General features: G+C 38.3%; 2 protein-coding genes across 4 annotated transcripts in view; one reads left to right on the forward strand and one right to left on the reverse strand.

The window, feature by feature from the left end:
* Positions 1–6,670, forward strand: part of TTR (transthyretin) — a 30,526-nt gene extending 23,856 nt beyond the window's left edge. Inside the window, exons 5-6 of the transcript XR_001000746.1 lie at positions 982–986; positions 6,642–6,670. The gene's annotated coding sequence lies outside the window, so the exon portion shown is untranslated. The remainder of the gene's footprint in view (positions 1–981; positions 987–6,641) is intronic.
* Positions 6,516–24,147, reverse strand: part of B4GALT6 (UDP-Gal:betaGlcNAc beta 1,4- galactosyltransferase, polypeptide 6) — a 64,164-nt gene continuing 46,532 nt past the window's right edge. Inside the window, exons 6-9 of one of the 3 annotated variants that reach the window (XM_011933279.1) lie at positions 14,839–15,026; positions 11,275–11,397; positions 10,561–10,662; positions 6,516–10,060 (exon numbers count right to left, since the gene is read on the reverse strand). In XM_011933279.1, coding sequence (XP_011788669.1) covers positions 9,913–10,060; positions 10,561–10,662; positions 11,275–11,397; positions 14,839–15,026 — 561 coding nt within the window. In that variant the 3' untranslated portion in view covers positions 6,516–9,912. The remainder of the gene's footprint in view (positions 10,061–10,560; positions 10,663–11,274; positions 11,398–14,838; positions 15,027–24,147) is intronic. The other 2 variants (XM_011933280.1, XM_011933281.1) reach the window with 2 other exon arrangements.

Genomic DNA, 24,147 nt, shown 5'->3' on the forward strand with positions numbered 1-24,147 from the left:
ACAGAGGTGGTGACAATAGCAGGCAATACATGACCAGCAATGTATGACAGTCCCAGACTCTCCACAGCCTTGTCAACAGTGTTCATGAAACATTTGGATTTTTGCCAATCTGACAGGTCAGAATTGACACCTGCGAGTAATTAAAATCTGCATCTCTCTTACTTTAAGTGGAGTTGGTCATCTTTCATACAGGACCAAAACCTCTTTTTAAAATAAATTTTTAATTGAGATGATTGTGGATTCACATTCAGTTGTAAGAAATAATAGCGAGATCCTGGATACCCTTTACCTAGTCCTTCTGCTGGCAACGTCTTGCCAAATTATAGTAGGGTGTCACAGCCACACTATTGACATTGATACAGTCAAGATATAGAATAGATCCTGACCTTACTTTTTATGACATTTTTATGTGAGTTGAATAAGATGGTGTAAATTCCATTTACTCTTCCCAGTAATGACCAAAAAAAAAAAAAAAAACCAAAAAAAAACCTACACCCTATACAAAATGCGTAAGTAACCTACCAGAAGACTCTGAAAGGTGCAGTGAAGAAAGCACACTGACTAAGGACATGTGAACTGGAGGAACCCAGCTGTGAGCAACTTGGGTTTCTTCAGGCCTCCTTAACATCCCAGCCTGGGTGCTAGAGACATCTATCACTTAATAGAACATCCGCACCCCAGAAATGGCAATAAGGCAGATTTTTAAAAATCCCCCAAGAAAAACATGCTCTAAGTATAAGAACTTAAAACATGCTCTAAGAACTTAAAAAAGAGCTGCCCCTTTTTAAATATATTTATTTAAGTTGCAGAATACATGTGCAGAATGTGCAGGTTTGTTACACAGGCATACCCGGGCCATGGTGGTGTGCTGCACTTATCAACCCGTCATCTAGGTTTTAAGCCCCGCATGCATTAGGTATTTGTTCTAATGCTCTCCCTCCCTCTCCTTACCTCCCCCTCAACGCCCCTGACAGGCCCAAGTGTGTGTTGTTCCCCTCCCTGTGTCCGTGTGTTCTCATTGTTCAACTCCCACTTATGAGTGAGACCACGTGGCATTTAGTTTTCTGTTCCTGTGTTAGTTTGCTGAGAATGGTTTCCAGCTTCATCCGTGTCCCTGCAAAGGACATGAACTCATTCTGTTTCATGGCTGCATGGTATTCCATGGTGTATATGTGCCACATTTTCTTTATCCAGTCTATCATTGATGGGCATCTGGGTTGGTTCCAAGTCTTTGCTATTGTAAATAGTGAAGAGCATCCCTTTTATCCATACCTGTCTGCTCTACACAGTGGCACTAGCAAAGAAGCTATGCCCCTTCTCTGCCCCAACCTGCAGTGCTGTGGACGACCTCTTTCCCACCCTCACTCACACCCTCTCTGCGGTAACCAGACGAGGCCCCTCCCTTACACAGCCTAAGGTAGAACTCTGGAAGCTTTCCTTCTTTTATGGGACCTGTGCAAGACTTTCGCCCAATTTTCCATCAGGTTTACAAGTAGGCTGTAAAACATTTAGAAGAAAAGGGGGTTGGCACTTTTGAGAAGCCCATGGCAAGCATCTCCCTTTCTTGGTTATGGGCTACTTGGAAAAAAACTGTATCTCATTTACCCCCATTCCCCCAACACTAAGCACAATGCTGAGACGTAGTGTGTTAATAAATGACAAAAAATTATTGGTGTTAGAATAAAGACAAGGCTACCCGAGTTGCTAAATAGGCTAAAAGGCTGCATAATTACCCTATGCAAAATGACATTCATACCAAGGGCAAGGGAAAAAGTATAATAAAAGGGGAATCTAGTTACCATAGTGACCCTGTTCTGCTGAAACAAAAACACTCAACAGGATTTAACGAAGAGTTAATAGCCATCATGATTGTTACTGATTCTGACAAAGACGGTGGTGGAAGAGAAGGGAGAAGGAAAAGCAGGCAACAGAGGGGTGGAAGGGGAGGGAGAACTGTGTGAAGAACATCTAATAATCCTTGGAAATTAACCAGATACATTGCTAAAACTACCTCAGATGAAAATTCCACTCCAGAGATAAATGAACACTTTCTCTTTGATAAGCCAAATAGGTGTTTTCACAATCTGCTCTCATGTGCTTTCCATGCCATCTAAAATCACACAACCCAGTGAGGAAAGGAACCCTGATTCCCATTTGCTACATTTCTTCTTATGACTATTACTGACAAATTTCAATTGTACACTTTTGCCAGTTTTACTAATTGTTCACATACATGATCACATATCGGGTAATCACTGACTTCATTTTCTAGTTGCATTAAAGAATGCAGTATCATTCTTTAAATATAATCTTTCATCAAAATATTAGGGTCACATAACACTGTATATTTTGTGGGAAGGGTGACTTCACTTTTCATGTTTGATTTTTAAAAAATACAGTAAAAATGACCTTGGCAATGAATTCTTTGCTATTTTTTCTCTTACATACTAACTTCTATCAACTGACTTAGAAGATACCTTTCAATTTTAAAACTATATTGAGTATAAAAGAGCAGGGCTCTCTATTCAGATTTATTCACAGGTGTGTCACACATTTTGACAATGGCCTTTAATAGTCCTAATGAAGATACTGATCCTACCTAACACAATCAACTATGAGGTATACGGTTTTTTTTTTTTTTTTTTTTGAGACGGAGTCTTCGCCCTGTCGCCCAGGCTGTACAGTACAGCGGCGCGATCTCGGCTCACTGCAAGCTCCGCCTCCCGGGTTCACGCCATTCTCCCACCTCAGCCTCCCCAGTAGCTGGGACTATAGGCGCCCGCCACCACGCTCGGCTAATTTTTTGTATTTTTAGTAGAGACGGGGTTTCACCGTGTTAGTCAGGATGGTCTCGATCTCCTGATGAGGTATATGTTTTAATAGAACAGTAATTTAGAATGCCACTTCGTTCTTCCCTAATTAGAGGGCGAAGTGTTCCCCTGACAGACTCACTCATTCATTGAGTACTATGCCAGATGCTAGAAGTACAAAAATAAGTAAGACACTGCTATTCTCAGATAGTTAGCAGTCTTTGGGAGAAAATAAAATTTGTTAACCAAACACATGCAACAGTGTAAGCCATGCTTTTAATAGCGTTTAGGTACTGTGGGCAGAGGTGAAAGGAGAGAGTGGCAAACTGGTTGGCCAGGGAAGGGTTCCAGAGGAGCTTACTGAGTCAAAGAGGTGTGTAGGCCAAGCTTGGTGGCTTACACCTGTAATCCTAGCACTTTGAGAGGCCGAGGCAGGCAATCACTTGAGCTGAGGAGTTTGAGACCAGCCTGGGCAACATAGTGAAACTCTTTCTCTACAAAAAAAAATACAAAAATTAGCTGGGTGTCGTGGCATGTGCCTGTAATCCCAGCTACTTAGGAGGCTGAAGCGGGAGAATCGCTTGAACCTGGGAGAAGGTTGCAGTAAGCCAAGATGGTGCCACTGCACTCCAGCCTGGGCAAGAAAGCCAGATCCTGTCTCAAAAAAATAAAAATAAATAAAGCTATGTAGTAGGTTCTCTGGTGGATAAGATACAGAAGATTGTGTACAAAGGCAACGGTTAAGAGGCCACTTGGAGCAGCCCATAGGTAGCTAAGCAATGGAAAGAATGGAACAGGAATGAGAGGTGAGCTATCCGTCCTGGAGAGGCAAGAATTTAGATCATGAAGGGCCTCGTATGAGAGGCAGAAACACCTGGACCTTATCTGTAGGCGGTGGGAAGCCCCAGGAAGATTTTCAGCAAGGTGGCATTTCAAAAGAGACAATTGATGTGGCAATATGGAAAACGGAGTCAAAGAAGAAGATACATCCTTGCAGTGAGAAAAGATGGAGTGAGGCAGGCGGATCACTTGAGTCCAGGAGTTTGAGTCCAGCTTGGGCAATACGGTGAGACCCTATCTTAAACAAACAAACAGACTGGGAAGGTCTTGGGCAGCTGTTGAAGAAGCAAAGACCCAGGCAGGTTGAAGAGAGAATTAAAAGCTAATGTTAACCATGGGGAGGAGAAAAAGGGAGGATGACTCAGATTCATGCCTTGACTTGCTAAGGGGATGAGAATACAAGACAAGACTAGGTTTTGCAGAGGAATTTGATACATTTACCTAAGGACCTGGTGAATTTTCAGTTTCTGTGAACAAACAGGTGGGGATGACCAATAAATTGATAATGAGTCAGATGCTAATAATTCCGAGCTGGAGATAAAGGCTTAGGAATTTCCTGTATATACTTAGTGGGTCCGTGGAGTTAAAGCTCTAGAAGTACAAGAGATTGCCTGCTGCATTTCACTGATTAAAATTTAACAATATCAAAAATTGAGTTCCTTACCCTTACTACTGACATCTCAAGTGCTTGAGAGCCACATGTGGCTAGTGACTACTACATTGGACAGCATGGACGTAAAACATCTTCATCATCACAAAACATTCTATTGGACACTATTAAAAGTGAGTATTGATCCAAAGAGAGAGGGCGAGTGGAAGGCAGAGGAAGGACCTTCCAAGGAAACTGCAGATATGTATGAAAAGTCAAATTCAAAAGCCAAGGTTGGAGAGAGAGAGAGAGCAGGGACTCCAGCACATCGGGGATATTTGACTTCTTCCGGTATGATACTGGGAGAAGTTCTGAGTTACTAAATGCCTTCCTCGAACTACATATTATAATGTGCGCTTTCCACACCATCTAAAACCACACAACCCAGTGAGGAAAGGGACCCTGATTCCCGTTTGCTACGTTTCTTCTTATGACTATTACTGACAAATTTCAATTGTACACCTTTGCCAGTTTTACTAATTGTTCACATACATGATCACATACAGGGTAATCACTGACTTCATTTTCTAGTTGAATTAAAGAATGCAGTATCATTCTTTAAATATAAGCCAAGAATATGCATGAAAGAAAAGCTTGCTAACCTAAAGCTGAAAAACTGACTTAATATGAGCCAAGTTTTTGTTCCCTGTATCAGGCACTGACACAGTGGCACTGAGGGCTCCACTACAGTTGGCTTATTTTTAATCATTTCAATTATCCTGGGGCAGAACATCATCCTTGATTGAGAGAACAGGAAACTGAGGACAACAGACGTTTGAAAATGTGTTAATGTTTCACAGATAATGGCAGAGGACCCCTGGATTTAAACTCAGATCAGTCTAAGTTATAAGTAAAAATTCCACAGTATTTGCTTATCATCCCCACCTTCCACAGAGCCCACCTTATGCAAAATCCTTAAGCAAATTTTTAAGGTCTCCTGCAAAAGAACAATTATCTCAACAACTCCTTCGGAAGTACATGTTTATAGCTGAGAAATATGTGCTGGAGAAAAGCTGCTCCTACAAAGATCTTCAATTAGTGAAACAGACAACCAACGTTTGCAAAGGACAGAAATGAGCCCCTCATTTGATGGCATATGGTTCTTCAGGTGTTTCCGCTACATCAGTTTTACACACAGAAGATGTAAACTCCTTGAGGGTAGGTAATGTCTGACACCTCTCAAGATCCTTCAGAGCACACACTTGAAGCGATAAAATTGGGAAAATTATATTAGCAAGGGCATGCAACCAAAATCTGTTAGGGGAATGTGTTGAGAATGATGCAAGTTTTATTTTTCATACTGTTTTCTTCTTTTCATTGTATACTTGAGTGGCAAATCACTTTTCTGAAGTCATTTAAATCAAGAGCAACACAGTACATGCTCCTTAAAAACAGACTTCTCTAAATAATATTTTGGTCCAGAATATACCCAACAACCTTGAATCTTTGTCTAAAGATAGCACAAAAGGTGTGTGTGTGTATAGTGTATGTGTACATATATAGGATATCAAGGAGGTACATATAATGATCATATATACAAAATATATAATAATCACACACACACACACACATATATATGATCATTAAATGAAGTTACTATGTTTTCACCAGAGGACACATTAATACCATAGGTGGGGCAGACTAAGCTGACTAAATTTCATGGCTTTAAATGGTTATGATTTAATGACTGGTTTTAGTTGTGACATGCAGTGACAATATCCCTATAGATCATAGTATACATAAAGTAATTACAATTCATTTCACAAATAGTTGATAAAACTCATGATCTCACAATCTAGTCTCAAACACAAATCTAGTCCCTAGGTATTTTTGAGATTTGGCTCTTTGCCTTAAAAATCATTGATACCTGAAAAACATGTAGTAAACTGAGCATAACACACCAACTTAATTTATTGAAGTTGTGCAGGGAGAAGAAAATTTATGCTAAAATGAATTCTTAAATATTTATCTTGATATAGTAGATTACTAATTGTTGCACTAATGAAAAATACTTAAATACTACATTTTGAGATAAAGGAATAAAGTGATCTTCAAATGTATTTAAGCTGTGGTTACCTTATGCTTATATTGCAACCCTAGTGTCAACCAAGATATTCATCAATAATTTATTTAAAATTTAGGATAACAAACAAACAAAAATCCCAGGTAACCCAAAAAAGTTCCTGAGAGGAAAATAATTACATCTTCACACAAAGTCTTTAGAACATTATATTTCATAAAAGACAATGATAAAAAAGTACAAACATTTCCATGAGAAGCAAAAAAAGAAGAAAAGTGGGATACAAGAAATTACTAGCATGTATTTCAGTGCATTTATGTAGAAGACTTTCATCTAAATAAATAAAATAATCTTAAGTACACTTCCTCTTTCTGATAAACAGTACTACGACCATTTTAGTTCTCTCCACTGGCATACTTGCAAATCCAAGACAATAAATCTAGAATAGTATTTCTTTGAAAAAACACATAAAGAAATATATCAAAGACAAGCAAAGGTCAAATAAAATGACAAAATCTGCTTTCACTTGTAGGAAGCCTCCAGAAAGAGAATATTGTATTGGACATTTTTCCACTTTGTTTTAAAACAGATATCAGTATCTTGGCTGGCAAAAGGGTATATAAGGAAGTTTTTAATGCATAACTGTATCTACTTAATATTATAAAGTTTTCTTACTGAATACCTTTTCACAAAAACAAAAACTTAAATGTAGATTTAAAAAATACTCATAAAACCCTAGTTTTGGCAAAAAATTACCTATCTCCACTGTGAATCAGATATCATGTTACAGCAAATGTGTACTCTTTTCCTTTTCTTCTCTAAGGACAGGCCCATTAGTCATTACTTCTTTCTGTAGTTGAAAAGCACCACATAATTTTCCCAGTTAGTGCCATAGGGACCTCCTAGTAGTAGCCCTAAGTCCACACATACGGGTTTCTTGACTTTGAGACTAGGAAATACAACAGATAAGTTATTAGAGGATGTCTTCATAATTTCAGAAAGATCTCAATTTGCTTGACTTCATTTGTTTAGAAATGAAGTAATAATACTCTTTCCATAGACATACCTAGCATTGCACTGGATATGGAATAGGCAATCAATATATGCTCATTAATGAATCCTCCAAACATCCTATAAAGAAGATAATTTGCATTTGCAATATATTTGTTAATCTTTATGTAATAATTTATTGTCATACAATGAAGATAAATGGGCACAGCTCTGTCACTTACAGAAACATATTAAGGTCACCATTTATAGGCAGAAATAATTTTAGGTCTACACTAAAAAAGCAAACCAAACAAACAAAAAGCAAACTAATTAGGTGGTTTCAACGGGATGACAAACCATATTCAAAACAGAAAAAAAGAAAAGTGTTTATATCTCACTCCTGAAATAAAAATTAACGTCAGACTTAAGAAAATAAGGCAGATACTAGTAGTACTAAGTTTTCTTGAAACTGTAAAATATATATAAAAATGAAAAGATGCCGAATGTGGACAGCTCCACATTGATCAACAAATGTTAACATTCTCAATCTTTCATTGACTTTAAAAACTACGTAATAGAAACAGAAAATGAACTGATACACAAATTAAGTACAAATATCGTAATTTTCAGAAGGTTTGATTTTTCATTATTTTGAGTACCACAAAACACTGAAATATGAATATTTTGGAAATAGTTCTAAGAAATATGAAAATATTCTGTTTATCATTAACAGAGAAGCTATCCATTTTCTCAAAGTGTAAGAATTCAATTATTTTATGATTTAGTTTGTGGTCATTTGTGTTATCAATATTGCCATAAAAATGACACTTCAAAATAAAACTTACAATATGAGATAAATAACCATAGTTCTGTTTTAGGTAAACAATCCTTGAGGCAAACAAATATTATCCAAACATCTCTCATATATAGATTTCTATTGTTCATCATTGTTGTTGAAGATTCATTTTATAGATATTTAATTTTTTGTTTAAAATTTGTGAAAATATCAAGATATTTTAAAGAATCTTTATAATTGCTAATTTTCAAAAAAAAAAAATACTGTTTGGCATTACTGTGGAAAAGTTCATCCAAAATTAAGATATGTACTTGATATCAGGTAGTAAGACCTTTTTTCAGAGAACAGTCATACGAAGATAACTGGACAAAGCCCTGACAATCATGCAAACATAGAAGATACTACATATAGAAGACATTAGAGCATCAGTGCACTGAATAACTCATCATGTATTTTAAGATAATTCTATTAAATTATACTTTTAGATACTACAAATAGAAGACATAATAGTATCAGCACACTGAATAATTGATCATGTATTTTAAGATATTTCTATTAAATTATACTTTCAGAAAGAAAATTTTAGTAATTAATACCAGAGATATAATCTCTTAAAAGTGAAAAAAAAAAAAATAATTTGAATGAAATTAACATTCAAGGGTCCCCTCCAAAAGTGAAATTCTGTCTGAGAACTAAACTTAAAATTTGTTTTTATCTACTAAGTATTTATCTTCATAAAAATAGAATATTTAATTCTTATCTAATAGTATAATTCATTTGTATATTATAAGCACTATTGGGTTTTCTTCCATAGATCATTCTTTTAAAAAAAACTGACTTGATTTCTTTTTAAATGAAGATACTTTTTTTGGCTCTTCTGAACTGGAAATAATAAAAGTGCTGTTTACTGTGAATTAAAAAAAAATACAGAGTATAAACACACAACCTTGGAAACATTTTTTGAGGCACAAAATCCCTGACACACCAGAGATACATGAAAGACATTTAACATAAAGAGGTCCTTTATATCATGTCACATCACAACTTTTAAGATTTTCTTGGTAATACTCATGCAATATGCATAAACAATATGGTTGTGATTTCTAGCAAAATCAGATGAGATTGCAAGCAAGGAAAAACATAGGTAATCCCGGTAGGAAGAAAAGCTGTTTAAGTCCTTTCTTCTTTCCCTTTAAAGCCTAAGAAAGCTGTGACTTCTTCCACACAAAAGGCTGAGGTCTAAAGCTCAAAACTAGTATAACAGTTTACTGTATTAGTTGGCTGTCAATTATTGACAGTTCCTTCATTTCACACAAGGGTTAACCTTTGTTTAGTGACATAAATTTAGTGAGTTTTTTTTTCATGCAAATAAAAAATGTCTATAAAAGTCCAATAAAGGTATTACATGCAAAACTGCAGCACATCTAATTTTTCAACAATTTGCACACATTAATTTATATCACATATATACAAAATATGTTTAAACGGAAATAAAAGCATTCTCTTGAATTAAATTATAGATTTTAGTATAAAAATTTTTCTCTTCATAGGGAGCTCTCTTAACTTCCAATCTTAAGTAGTGGCTTCCAGTTTCTGCGATGTTCGCCATAGGGGTGTGTCTCAGAGCAGGGAGGACAGGTGAGAGAAGGGTGACTGTATATAGTCCCACTCTGTAAACACTGAGGACTGCTGGCTCTTCTCAAGGAAAAGGGCACTGTGACACAGCCAATCGCTGACCTCCACTAAGAGTGCACTCCAAGTTTACGATCCAGCATTGTGGTCTATCTTGCCACGACAGCCACTTCTTTTAATAGTCTTCGATTGGAGCTAACTCTGGCATGAGGTTTACAGATATGTTTGTATACAACCTATCAACCAGTATTTTTGGCCTATATATTAAATTGTTCAACCCATCGATGTACTGACGCTCCTTGGAATACCTTAGTAATTTATACCTATAGTTTTAGAAGAAAAAAAAAAGGAACAAAACGTTCAAAAAGGAAAACTGATAAGGACTGTGTTCAAGGTCATCTCATAATTAAAGCACTTAATGCTCTCTACAATTTCTGGTTCTTGTGCATACTTTAAGAATCTCTAAACCATTATTCTAAATTAGCAATTTTACTACTACAAAAAATGCCACCTGAAAACATTTTGCACTTTTACAATTAGACATTTTTAGTAAATGAAACATTACGTTTTGTTACGTAAATACTTTTACATAGTTAACCAGGCTCTTTAACATAAATATGTATATTTATTAATACATGCATATCTCTTCAAAACAAGCACCAAAAATGTTTCCTTCTGTAAAGATTCCCTTCAGCAAAAAATGCTTTCCTTCCATTATGAAAATTCCCTTCAGCAGCTTTTTTGGGGTTCAATGCTTTTTTTCACCTTTCATATATTCAGCAGCTTTGGAAACCTTGGTATCTGAAGATGACATTCAACTTACCGTCCTAAAAACTGGACTTCCCCTCTATGGTGATGAGGAATTGACTTGTATTTTCCTAAGTCTCCCTCTGGTCTGGTTACATTATATCCAGCATAGTGAACTCTACAATACCATATATGGAAATGAAAATATAAAGAAATAAAATATGAAAATGGGTTATGTGAGTTCAATTTTAAAACACAAAAGAATGCTCTCATCCAGGGTTCCCTAACCCCTGGGCCACACACCAGTATAGGTCTATGGCCTACTGAAAACTGGGCCACACAGCAGGAGATGAGCGATCATTACTGCCTGAGCTCCACCTCCTGTCAGATCACCGAACGGCATTAGATTTTCAGAGGAACACAAACCCTATTGTAAATGCACACGTGAGGGATCTAGTTTGCGTGCTCCTTATGAGAATCTAATGCCTGATGATCTGAGGTGGAACAGTTTTTCCCGAAACCATCCTCCCGGGTCCATGGAAAAATCATCTTCCAGGAGACTGGTCCCTGGTGCCAAAAATGTTGGGGACTGCTGCTCTAATCTATATGTTGCCAGTAATTTCAGAAAGCACTCTTAATGAAAAAAAGGAGAAACACAAAATAGGGTTTAGAAACCTCAAACATTTCCCATCCCAGAGAATCTTCCTGGAATAGATAAGTATTACAATTTACCTAATATAAGTAAGATTTATAAAAATTCTATTAGTGAACAATTTGTACCTCAACATACCTGTTCCAAAGGTCATCATCTTCTCCTCCCCATCCCCAGAAGGCATTAGGAAAACCATTGATCTTTCTAAATTGTTCCACTGTCAGCCCACTTACACCACCAAAAAATTCTTTATATGGAAGACTAGAAAAGAAAGATACAGTATTCTAAAAATAAAATCATAATAGTTTCCCATGTGAAATGAAGGTTTCAGTCTTTTGTGGGCTTTGCAAAATATGCTTTTATATTCTATATAGACAACTACGTTAGAAAATGTGAAGTACAGCAAGATACAAAACATCTTTATATTCTAGTGAAACAAGTACATGTAAATATGTTATGTTAAACGTAAAGCACTTATGGAAACCTAAATTTAATATTTAGTATACAAATAAGACTCAAAACAAAACCTGTAAGGCTCAAAACCCAGTGCCCCAAAATTGTATATTTTGACAACAAAAGTAAACATGATTAAATATATTAATAATGGTAAATGCATGTCAGATGTTCCTAAACTAGTAACACTTAAAAAATTAACTGAATTATAAATGCATTATTTATTATATAAAGCAGGATAAATATCAATTACAAAAGACAACTCTAGCATTTAATTTTCTAGTTGCCTACTTTTATAATGATCTTATCTGTCAGGATTATACTCTCAAAATATTTACGGATAGTTACAAATATATTCATTCTCAATGCATTGATATTTACAGAAATAACTATATTTTTATTTGGATTTTATTTTCCTTACCCTTCCCTAACTCATATTCCAAGGAATGTATCAAACGATGTAATGTGTTTAAACTTTTCTAAACTGTATTTTACTTAGCTAAACTGTGTGTTTAGGTATAGATTGGCTTTCTGACGTTTAGGCAGCATCCCTAGACCTGCAATCCTGAATACATTCCCTTGGACTGAAACATGCCCCTGGGGAGCAGAGCAGAGAAAACGTGACCATGCACAGCACCCAAAAATCAAGCTGAGGGAAACCTGACTGTGACCACAACAAAGCTGTCTCGGAGGAGGGAGCTTTTCGTTAGAGAGACTCGCCTCACATTCTGAGAAGGACGTGCTGTTTGCCAGCTGAGGTCTTGTGTGGCACACAGACCAAGGAAGAGTAGTTCCTTCATGGAAGCCTAGGGTTGTAGGAGAAAGCAGTCTTGCCCTCACCCTAGGTCAAAGGTACTCCAAGATGATAATAGCAACACTGATCCTAAAGACAACCATACTCTCCTGAGACCTCTCAAGGCTCACTCTTGGGAGCTTAGTGTTCTGGTGTTTTAGTAAGACTAGCTGGGGGTTCCACAGGGCCAATAAGCTTTCTTGGCACCGTGTACTTCCCACATCAGATGGATTATTCTTGCCCAGGCTAGTAGTTTAGGAAAAACCTGAGATCGTCAGGGAGACATGAATAAATGTGTCTGGGTGTTGACTGACATATATAAATCAGCAAGCCCATCAATTCCATTTACTGCTCTAAGTGGAAATAATCAATTGTACTATACAAAGAATGGAAAGTTATTAGGTAAAATGAAGGTATAACAGATAAACTAAAGAAGAGAAAACAAAATCCAACAAGTCAAACTCTTGCAGTGTTTATCTTACACTGTCCAAAGTGGGAGAGACACCACACCTGAGGGTCTGAGTTCTCTGGTCAGCAGCAGTGTGGCCACCACTGTGGGGCAAGGACGCTTCACCAGGCTTCATCCCACAGCTGAAGTCTATGCACTGGCCAGCCCAGGCCTTGATCTACCGCCATTCTCCCTGAGCTACATTCTAATTACTATCCAAACGTCCAAGATGCCTAACCAATCCAGGGACTAGTCTAGATAGATATGAATACAGTTGACCCTTGAACAACACAGGTTTGAGCTGCACAAGTCCACTGATACACAATTTTTTTTTCCATAAAAGTTACATTGAATGTGCCTCTCCTGACTCCTTTTCCATCTTCAACTCTTTTACTTTGCCACCCTTGAGACCCCAAGACCAACCCCTCCTCTTCCTTAGCCTACTCCATGTGAGGACGATGAGGATGAAGACCTTTAGGATGATCCACTTCCACCTAATGGACAGTAAATATATTTTCCCTTCCTTATGATTTTCTTAATAACATCGTCTCTCTAGCTTACTTTACGGTAAGAATATGGTATACAATACACATAACATACAAAATATGTGTTACTCAATTGTTTACATTATTGATAAGGCTTTTGGCTAACAGTAGGCTATTAGTAGTTAAGCTTTTGGGGAGTAAAAAGTTATACTAGATTTTCAGCTGCATTCTGGTGGGGGAGGGGGGCAGTCACCACTCTAACCCCTGTATTACTCAAGGGTCAACTGTATTTTGTTTATTAGAAATTGACATTTACAACCTAACAACAAATTATTTGGACAAAAAACAAATTAATTTAGAATTTAACAACAAATTAATTTAGAATTCCTAGTTTATATGACCTTTATGATTTTGTGTGTGTGTGTGAAAATCGGTTACCCTGTATCTAATTTGATTCTAGCAAACTGACCAAAATCAAGTTTCCAGAAGTGGTAAGAACCAGATTGTGAACCTTGATGGCCTTCTTCAAGGTAACCCCATACTCAAAGTTCAGATACAGAGGTAATAAAGAAAAAGGTTTTCTAATGATAACAATGACTAGCAAAAAAAAAAAAAAAGGAAGGAGGAGGTGGAGGAGGAGGAGCAGGAAGGAAGAAAGAAAGAGCAAGAAGCAGGGAGGGGGAAGGAGGGGAGCGGGAGTGGGGAGGAGGAAGAGGAAGAAGAAGAAAGAAGCAAGCATTATTTTCCTCCTTATGTCAGACTTTTTGCTTCTCTCTACTCTGTTGATTAGCACCAGGCAAAACTGTGACACAGGCAACATCTTCCTGCCCTAATCAACAAAAAGCGTTCTTTTCTCTCCACTCCCATTAGCCAATGAAAACTGTGATCCTTTCCCCAGGTTAGACCTGCATTCTTTCATGTCCTTTTAAGTGTTACTATCTCAGCTCTGATAACTATTCACATTTTAAATTATCTCCAATTAGAGAAGGAAAAGATTTGGTTTTCTTATTGTGAAGGGGCAGGTCAAGAATGCATAGTTTAGGAAGAAGACAAACAGCACTTTGTGGCCCTCCAAACCATCACTGGGGGAGAGCAGACAGGAGTCAAGATGAGTTATGCACCTGCCACACAGCAGGCACAGAGCACGTGATCTCACAGCAGCAATATGGATGGGATCTATCATCCCAGTGAACAAGGAATACACCTTCAGAGATGCAAGTGACTAACCTATAAGTCCTGGAAATGTAAGTGTGAGAACCCAAGTTTAAATCTGTGTGTGTTTGACTGCAGAAACCAGGCTCTCTTTCCCACCACGCCACATTCAAACTTCTGTCTAAGGAAGCACCCACGGAACGAAAAGCCACTCTGTGTCCTGGCTCCCCAGGAGGACATGATAGAGTTAAAGATGATATTCTTGGGGTTCTTGAGTTATCTCAGATTTAGGGACATAATGCAGCTACCATTTCAATGCTATGACTGTGCAATTACATCGTACAATATTAGGAATAGTGCACACTACTTACATATACATGTATTTATCCAGCTTTGCAGCAAAATGACGTGGCATTTCTCCACATCCGTAATAGTTTCGGTCATTTTCAGGTAGATGATCCACATCGTGGAAGATTACACAGTCCCAGACACTGTCTTTCATGGCCTCTTTGAAGCCCACATTGAAGAGCATCGCACGGTTAAAAGGTTGTGTGCCAGTCTTCATGGAGCAGACCAAGAGAAAAAATAGAAATGTACTCACACTTCATCATCTGACTTTTTTTTTTTTCTTTTTTTTGTATTTTTACTAGAGACAGGATTTCGCCACGTTGGCCAGTCTGGTCTCCAACTACTGACCACATGATCCGCCCACCTTGGCCTCCCAAAGTGCTGGGATTACAGGCGTGAGCCACCACACCGGGCCCCCATCTGACTTTTTTCTATTATTTTTCAAACTTGTTGCATTATGGTCAAATGATTACAATAATTAGACCCAAATGAAACAGACAAATAATAAACATACTTCAGGATTTTCAAACATACTGTTTAAATTTACTTACTATATTATTTTATAATTTAACAACATAGAAAAAAACAGTGTATAGTCCATTGGTACATCAGCACATTTATATAATCAGTATTTCTGCTCTACTTCAAATACATCAGGATATAGATTACTTGTGGTGAGAAAAAAAAAAGTCATTAAAAATAATATAGGTTTTATTTTTTTAGTGGAGCTTGCCATATGCTGTCAAGACTAAGAGAAGAGGAAAGTGGAAATGACTCAACAGTGACCCTTCTCTAAAGTACCAACACCAGGGAGGTCTAACTTCCTATTATTAATGCTTATAATAAATACCAAGAGCATTTTAGAGAAAAAACAATTGGAACTTATTACACAAAGCCCAACTTCCTTTATTACAACCATTTTCCTTTATTATTTCAGAAAATACATTAAAGTACATGGGCAATAGTTTTTATTATTGCTTATGATAAAGATTAAGGGCATTTTAAAGGACAAAAAATAGAATTTTATTAAACAGAACCCAGCTCCTTATATTATAACCATTTTCCTTTATTTATCAGTGAACATATATTAAGGTGCACTGGCAATAAAAAACCTTCATTCTGCATCTAAAGAAAATTAAAGAGCATTTACCAATGTCTTAGCAACATTTATCAAAACCATTTCTAAAATATATTAAAAAGAGGATTATTACAGAAGTGAATGAGACACACATTGTAGTCACCATCAGAGCGCTGCCTCAAGAATGAAAAATTACTAATTTTTAGTCCTAGGCCTTGCACTAACTTGAGGTAATAGAAGTCACTATTTTTTACAGCCTCTTTTTTCACCAGTGAAATAGAATAAAAAGAAAAGGGAGTTAAATTATAATATTATGACTAGTACATCAACATCCGCTTTAACAAACTACTTTCCTTTAAGGTTTTAAAAATTGTTTTTATTAAACGTGGACATAATACTCAAAGGCTTATAACAGAAATAAAAAGTTCCACATCTAATCCATCTCCATCCCCCAAGAGCAATACATTTCAACTCTTCCCGTTTATTCTGGTATTTATCTACATATTTTGAGGAAATGAGAGTCCTGATATTTCTTGCTTCTTTCACTTTAGACACTGTCTCTTGACTTCTTATCATGGTAACGGAGGAGTTAAACCACCACACCTCTTGCCCCTACCTCTATTCTCCCAATACAGTTTTATCATGATTTTTGGTTAAATCAAGAATTTACATTATTAGGACTATGTAAATATTTAATATTTCTTCAGTGATGAATACATTGATTCTGTTTTCTTTTGCAAACTGGGAGTAATTATAGTTTTCTATATCACTATTATATTATTACTTTGTACAAAAGGCCTAAGAAATACGCCCTACACCTATTAATAATTGATGTAATCATTCAAACACATCAAATCATCTATCAATTCCTTCTCCATCTCTCAAGCCCAACTCTCCCTTGCCCTCTCCAGACCATGTGTGAATATCACCTGGGTCGTCTTCACGCCCTAAATCACCCACGCCTTTTCCTTGGCTTTCTCAATTTGCTGAGGCACATTCTTCAGGAGCTTCCTAAGTAAAGACCCATGGAAAATACGTTTTTAGCCAATTAATGACTGAAAATGCCATCAGTCTACTCTCACATTTGTCATTTTGACTGGGTAAAAAATTCCAGGAAAAAAAAATTTTCCAGTATTGCTGAGAATGTTCATAGGTTTCTGATTCATACTCATTTGCCATTTTTCCTAGAATTCCCAGCATTCTAAAACTTTTGTAATATCTTGTTTTCCATTTGTATTCTAAAATTTTAAAATAATACATTTCAAGGCAGATTTGTATCTTACGCATGTGTGCATGTGGGGCCCCTTTAATCTAAAGATTCCCACCTTCACTTTGGGGAAATTTTCTCATGGTCTGTGGTCATTTGTTTCTCACTCCCCTCAAATTTTTTTCTGCTGTATTTTTTACAGTATCTTGATTAGTGAATGTTATTAATTATCTACTGATGTGTAACAAATCATAGTAAAATTTAGTGGCTTAAAAAAGCAATAGTCTCAGCCTGGACCACATGGTGAAACCCCAACTCTACAAAAAATACAAAAATTAGCCAGGCATGGTGGCACGTGCCTGTAGTCCCAGCTACTCAGGAAGCTGAGGTGGGAAGATAGCTTGAGCCCAGGAGGTCGAGGCTGCAGTGAGTCGAGATTGCATCACTGTACTCCAGCCTGGACAACAGAGAGAGACCCTCTCGAATGAATGAATGAATGAATGAATGAATGAATGAATGAATGAATGAATGAATGAATAAAATAATCATTTATCATGCTGATGGCTTCTGGGGAGAGGGAATTCTGGGAGCAGAGTGGAGATGCCTCAACTCTGCTCCATTAAGTTCAGGGCCTCAGCTGGAAGACTGAAGGCTGGGCAGCTGGACATGTTGGAAGGCTTGACTAGGGGCAGAAGGATCCACTTCCAAGGTGACTCACTCGCATGGCTGTGAGATGGTGCTGGCAAGCTGCCTCTTCTCCACAGGGCTGCTTGGGCATCCATATGACAGGGCAGCAGCCTTCCCCAAGAGCAACTGATCCAAGAGATCAAGGCGGAAGCAGCAACGTCTTTTATGACCTAGCCTCAAAAGCCATGTACTGTCCCTCCCACAGTATGCGGCTCCCCATGCAAAGCAGTCCTTATTCGCTGTGGGAAGAGACTACACCGGGTCTGATTACAAGGAGGCAAAGACCCCTGGGGGCCACCTTAGAGGGTGGTTACTTAGATGACATACTGGTACTCTTAGATAGATTCTTTTATTTCCTTAGCTTTGGTTCTATTTGGGGGAGTTATTTTATCTTCCAGCCATTCTATTGAAAGTCTTGTTTTAGTTATTTTCATTTTTTCGACAACTTTCTTATTCTCTGATTATTCTTCATGACGCACTATTTCTGTTCATAGATTATCTTTCCTTCCCTCACTGTAGATCCTGATGATGAGTTTTTGTTCTTTTTCAAGATTTCCTCTGCTTCCTCCATTCTCTGTATTTTCTACACTTCCTTTTTGGATTTGTCTCCTCCTGTGGAGGATTTCTTCAGATATCTGGGGATCCTTGACTTGCCCAATCATGTTGGAGAATAAGGCACTCAACAGGTGAGGGTGAAATGGGAAAAGTTCCCTTATGCCCCTCACAGGGTATACGATGGGGGTGTGGCTTGCTTCTTCAGTGCTCTGCTACTCAGACCTCTAGGGGAAACAGGCAGACGGGCAGGTTGTGGGGCTCTGAGCCCACAGCAGTGTCTAGGGGTGAATGTTTGCAGCTGAAGCCCCGGTGGGCCTGTGTTACATACAGTATGTTCTTTCAGTTTCGCCGTCCATAGGTAGCTTGTGTTTATCAGCTCAGTTACACTCTCTGCCTTATCACAAGGACAGAGGGCTTCCTGTATCCCGTATCTTGCCTTGGTGTACTGGAAGAATCAGACCACGTGGGGGCTTGGAGAATGAGTGCAAGGTTTTATTGAGTGGAAGTAGCTCTCAGCAGACGAATGGGGAGCCACAAGAAGATGGAGCGGGAAGGTGGTTTTCCCCTGGAGTTGGGCTGCTCAGAGGCCGGGCTCTCCTCCAACAGCCCTGGTCAAACTTGGTGTTGTTCCACCAGTCGCTGGCCTGCCGGCATCTGCCGGTGTGGTATGCTCTTCCGCTGGTGTGTTCCTCTCGACATCCACCTGCTTGTGTCTCTTCCTGCCAGGATCTCGGGGGCTTTTATAGGCACAGGATGGGGGCGTGATAGGCCAGGGTGGTCTTGGGAAATGCAACAATTGGGCATGAAAACAGAAATGTTTGTCCTCACCTAGGTCCACGGGACAGGCCCGGCAGTGAAGCCTTCACCAGGGACCCACTCTTCTCTACCGAGCACTTCCCTGCCTACCTCCCGTATGAAGAAGAATACATATGCAAGTATTATTGCAAACCACTCTTGACTCATATAAGCACAGACACACACACATCCCTGAACCAAACTGAAACAACAAACAAAAGCAGGCACGCTCAGGAAGCAGCAATGCCTTTCTTTATTCACGACAAAAACCCTGGCATCATGTTTGACTTTTCTCCATCACTCAGGCTACATATCCAATTCATCGGCAACTCATACCACTTTAAAACCCAAGGTGGCCGAAACCCAACCACTGCTCACCACCTCCTCTACGACCACAGCTGCCCAAATGGTAACCATCTCCTACCCGGACAACTGCTAAAGCTGTCTAATGCTCTCCTTGTGTTAGCCGTGTCCCTCTACAGCTTATTCTTAATACAGTAGCCAGAGTCATTTTGTAAACTTAGATTAAGTTGCTCCTCTACTTAAGACCCTCCAGAAGGCAGTGGAGGGTTTTAAGTGGAGGACTTACATTAGGTCAGTATACATTAATACAAAATTACCACCTATCACATACATTTCAATGTGAAATATGAGGTAACAATACCAAAAGTGGTACAAGCTGGCATAGAGAACTGGTCTTCAAGTGTTACCAGACTTTCTTTAGGTTTCTAAAACATCACTTTATCCAGTGTCTTCTGAAGGTTTTACGTAGAGGAGTGACTTAATCTACCTGACACAGGATAATCCAAGCCCTCACCCTGCACTTCCTTATTTGCTTCTCTGATTTCCTCTCCAGAATGTTCCTCAGCTGATGCTCTGGTGACATCGACCTCTTTGCTCAAACACACCAAGTATTCTCTTGCCTTCTCCAGAGTGCACAGCCTCTACACCAGCATGGCGTTCTCCTTTACATCATTCCAGGATGCTATGATCTCAGCTCCCCAGAGAGGTCTTCCCCAAATGCTCTGCATAAAAGAGCACCTCTACCTGCCCTTACCACTCTCTGCCCTGAGTGCCATGGAGATACTGCACAATGATTTACTACTGCCTGCCCTTCTGGGCCAGCAAAAGAAGGGGCCTTGTCTGGTTTGTTCACTGCCATATTCCTTTTGTTGAATGAATGAAACTGGGCTGCAGGGAGCTGATAAAGTGACAGGCTGGCCTTTTCCTTTAGAGACCTTCAAATATCAGATTTGGACTCTTTTTCCTGGAGATAATTTATTTCTCTAGCGAAGACACCACTATGCCCTGCCACAGCTTGAGGGGTGGGGGGATTCACACCTGGCTGTTGGCTTCAAAAGGCCAGACAGGGAAGGCCTGGGGTCCCTAAGATCAGCATGCAGACTTACTCAATCCCCCTTGTTTTAGGCCCTACCACAGAGCTGCGTCAGCACTCTCAGGAGCTTCCTGCTACACTTTTTCCACAGGATCAACTGGAAAAAGTTGCTACAAGATACAACAGAGTAATCACCTGGCAGTACAAGTAAAGATGAGCAACTGGGAATGTGGCTGTTTCGTAGTCAAACTTTTAAACAGTCTCCTCACTTTAGCGCAGTGCTTCAGCCTACCTTCAGTGACAGCACTGAGACAGAGGTGTGTCCAGCAAATTGACTCTAGTCTTGTCACATCACCCCCTACAAGCACGTGGGTTTGCACATCCTCTGTTCTGCTAGGCGTCGGCACTCCATCTGCTTCCTGACTTGACAGAAACGTGTGAAAATCTCTCACCCACGACTTTCTGTCCTTGAGGTTTAATAACTTTTCAGAAGTTTTTTTCTTTCACTCTCATTTTAGGAGTTTGGAAAGAAGTAGTGAACCCATGTCCATCCTCCATATTTAACTAGAATTCCTGAGCTGCTCTTCAATTGCTTAGCACTCCCTGGGCACCTGTCTAGCAGAAAAATTACTTTTCTATTTCAAATATGGTGAAGATGTTTCTAGCTCAAAACCTCACTCTATCAAATACACGGTCCTGAATTAATATTGATCAAGCCTGAGACTCAGACTTAAAAAGTTTGAAAATAAAAATGCAGACCTTAGTTGCCTTGCAAAGATTGCTTCATCACATACACCAAATAACCAGTCAACTCTCAGAATAATACGGCTTTAAAAACAGAGACAGGCCACAGTGACTCATGCCTGTAGTCCCAGCACTTTGGGAGGCTGAGGCAGGTGGATTATGAGGTCAGGAGATTGAGACCATCCTGGCAACATGGAGAAACCCTCTCTCCACTAAAAATACAAAAATTAGCTGGGTGTGGTGGCACATGCCTGTAGTCCCAGTTACTTGGGAGGCTGAGGCACGAGAATCACTTGAATCCAGGAGGTAGAGGTTGCAGTGAGCCGAGATCATGCCACTGCACTCCAGCCTGGCAACAGAGCGAGACTCCGTCTTAAAACAAACAAACAAACAAACAAACAAACCACAGAGACAGCTCTCTCACCTCTCAATACATTATGCAGAATTGAAGTTTACACAAAGGAAACCAGCACTTTCCTAGATCAGTAAAACTGATCTACAGATCTACAACTACAGCTACCATGAAAGCAGGTAAAAATTTTCACTTGTTACGTAAAAAAAGTCACATTTCACAGTATAGACTATTACATTAAAAAGTACGTAAGGCACAAAACTTAAGGGATAATTTACACACACAGAAGTATGGTATGTTATATTAAATACCAAGCATTTCCATGGAGAAAAAGCAGAGGTAAAAAGCTAAGAGTGAGAAACTTAAAAAAAAAAAAAAAAAAAAAAGGCAGATTTAGAATAAAGGAACTGGAGAAACTATAACAATCTTAGGAATAAAAATTTGAGTATTTTCCAAAAATTAGCCAAACATGATGGTGGCTGTAATCCCCGTAATCCCAGCTACTCAGGAGGCTAAGGCAGGAGAATCGCTTGAACCTGGGAGGCAGAGGTTGCAGTGAGCCCAGACTGCGCTATTGCACTCCAGCCTGGGCGACAGAGAGAGACTCCATCTTAAAAACAAAAATTTTTTTGAGTATTTTCTACCAAAAGAAAAGATAAAAGTATCTAATAATATAAGCCAGGTAACTTTGTCTATCATTTATACTGTTACTTATCTATTGAAAACTAAGGAAATAAAGCCTAGCAGACTTTTTAGTAGAAACTGACAAGCAGAGTCAATGGAACACAGAGACCAGAAACAGACCTGCATACATATGACATGTATATGTTAAGTGATTTTCAACAAAGGTGCTAAAGCAATTCAATGGTAAAAAGTCTTTTCAACAAGTGGCGATGAAACAACTAAATGAAACTTCACTCTTAGCTCATATCATATGTAAAGATTAACTCAATGATTAGCCTAAGTGTAAGAGCTAATTAAGCCTCTGGAAGAATGAGAAAATCATAGAGAACAATTTCTCAAATATAATACAAAAAGCACAAGCTATAAAAACAAAAAATCAATAAATTGGACTTCATCAAAATTTAAAACTTGCTTTCCAAAAAAATCAAAAAAATAAAAAGGCAAGCCATAGACTATAAGATAGTTGCAAAACGTATGTCTTACAAAAGACTTGTATTTAAAATATATAAAGAATTCTTACAACTCAGTAAAACAAAGACAACTCAATTGAAAAATGAGCAAAAGATCTGAACAGAAACTTCACCGAAGAAGGCCTATGGGTAGCAAGTAAGTGCATGAAGAGATGATCGACATTAGTAATCAGGGAAATAAGATACTACCACAGACCCACTAAAATGGCTACGATTAAAAAGACTGACCATACTAAGTACTGGCAATGATGTAAAGCAATTGGAAAGGTCAGTATACATTAACAGAAAATTACCATCTATCACATACACTTAAATGTGAAATATGAGGTGACAATACCAAAGTGATACAAGCTGGCATGGAGAACTGGTCTTCAGGTGTTATCAGATCTTTTTTAGGTTTCCAAAACACCACTCTATCCATGTTTAGAAATAATGTAGAAAATTACATTCTTTCTTTTTTTCTTTCTTTTTTAATTTTTTGAGACGGAGTCTTGCTCTGCCACCCAGGCTGAAGTACAGTGGTGCAATCTTGGCTCACTGCCACCTCCACCTCCTCAGTTCAAGCAATTTCCTGCCTCAGTCTCCCAAGTAGCTGAGATTACAGGCAACCATCATCATGCCTAATTTTTGTATTTTTAGTAGAGATGAGGTTTCACCATCTTGGCCAGGCTGTTCTTGAACTCCTGACTTTGTGATCCACCTGCCTCGGCCTCCCAAAGTGCTGGGATTATAGGCATAAGCCACCACGCCAGGCCAAATTCTTTCTTTATATATACACTTTATAGCCTTTAAACAAAGACTACAAAAAGTAAGTCAGGGTCATTTCAACTCTATTTGAATTAACTATGTTAAAGAATTATGATGTATTCAGCTTTGATAGCCTCTGCTCAGAAACAAAAGGAATAAGCTTTTTTTGACAATATTTTAAAATTCCATTCTCTACCTGTTTATCTCTTTTAAAGAAACACAAAATCTCAAATTTGGAAGCGATCTTGGGCATCACATCGTTTAGTCTTCCATGTAATGTACGCTTTTTTTTTTGACCTGTCAGCTCACTGAATGCATATTTACTTACCAACTGTAGAGTTGGGTCTATATCCTACAACAGAAACAGTCAAGGTTCCTCTACCAAGAAAGATGACTTTGAAAATGAAAAACTGAAAACAGGACAGAAAATGTTTAATGTATACTATTTTTTGTTTTTAGGTTTAATAACTGGCTCTCATTTAGGTGTCTCTGATTACCTAACAAAGTTAATCCAATATTGATTTTCAGGGATAGCTAGCAACTACCCCACAGTACAAAGATATGCTCAATTGAGAATAACCTATGCTTTGCTATGGAGTTAAAAAAAGAAAAAAAACTTTCCTTCCTTTTCTGTGGTTAAATTCATGGGTCATAAACTGAAATGTTTTTTCAAATCA

Source organism: Colobus angolensis, unplaced genomic scaffold (assembly GCF_000951035.1).
Source record: "Colobus angolensis palliatus isolate OR3802 unplaced genomic scaffold, Cang.pa_1.0 Scaffold125, whole genome shotgun sequence".
NCBI classification, from domain to species: Eukaryota; Metazoa; Chordata; class Mammalia; order Primates; family Cercopithecidae; genus Colobus; species Colobus angolensis.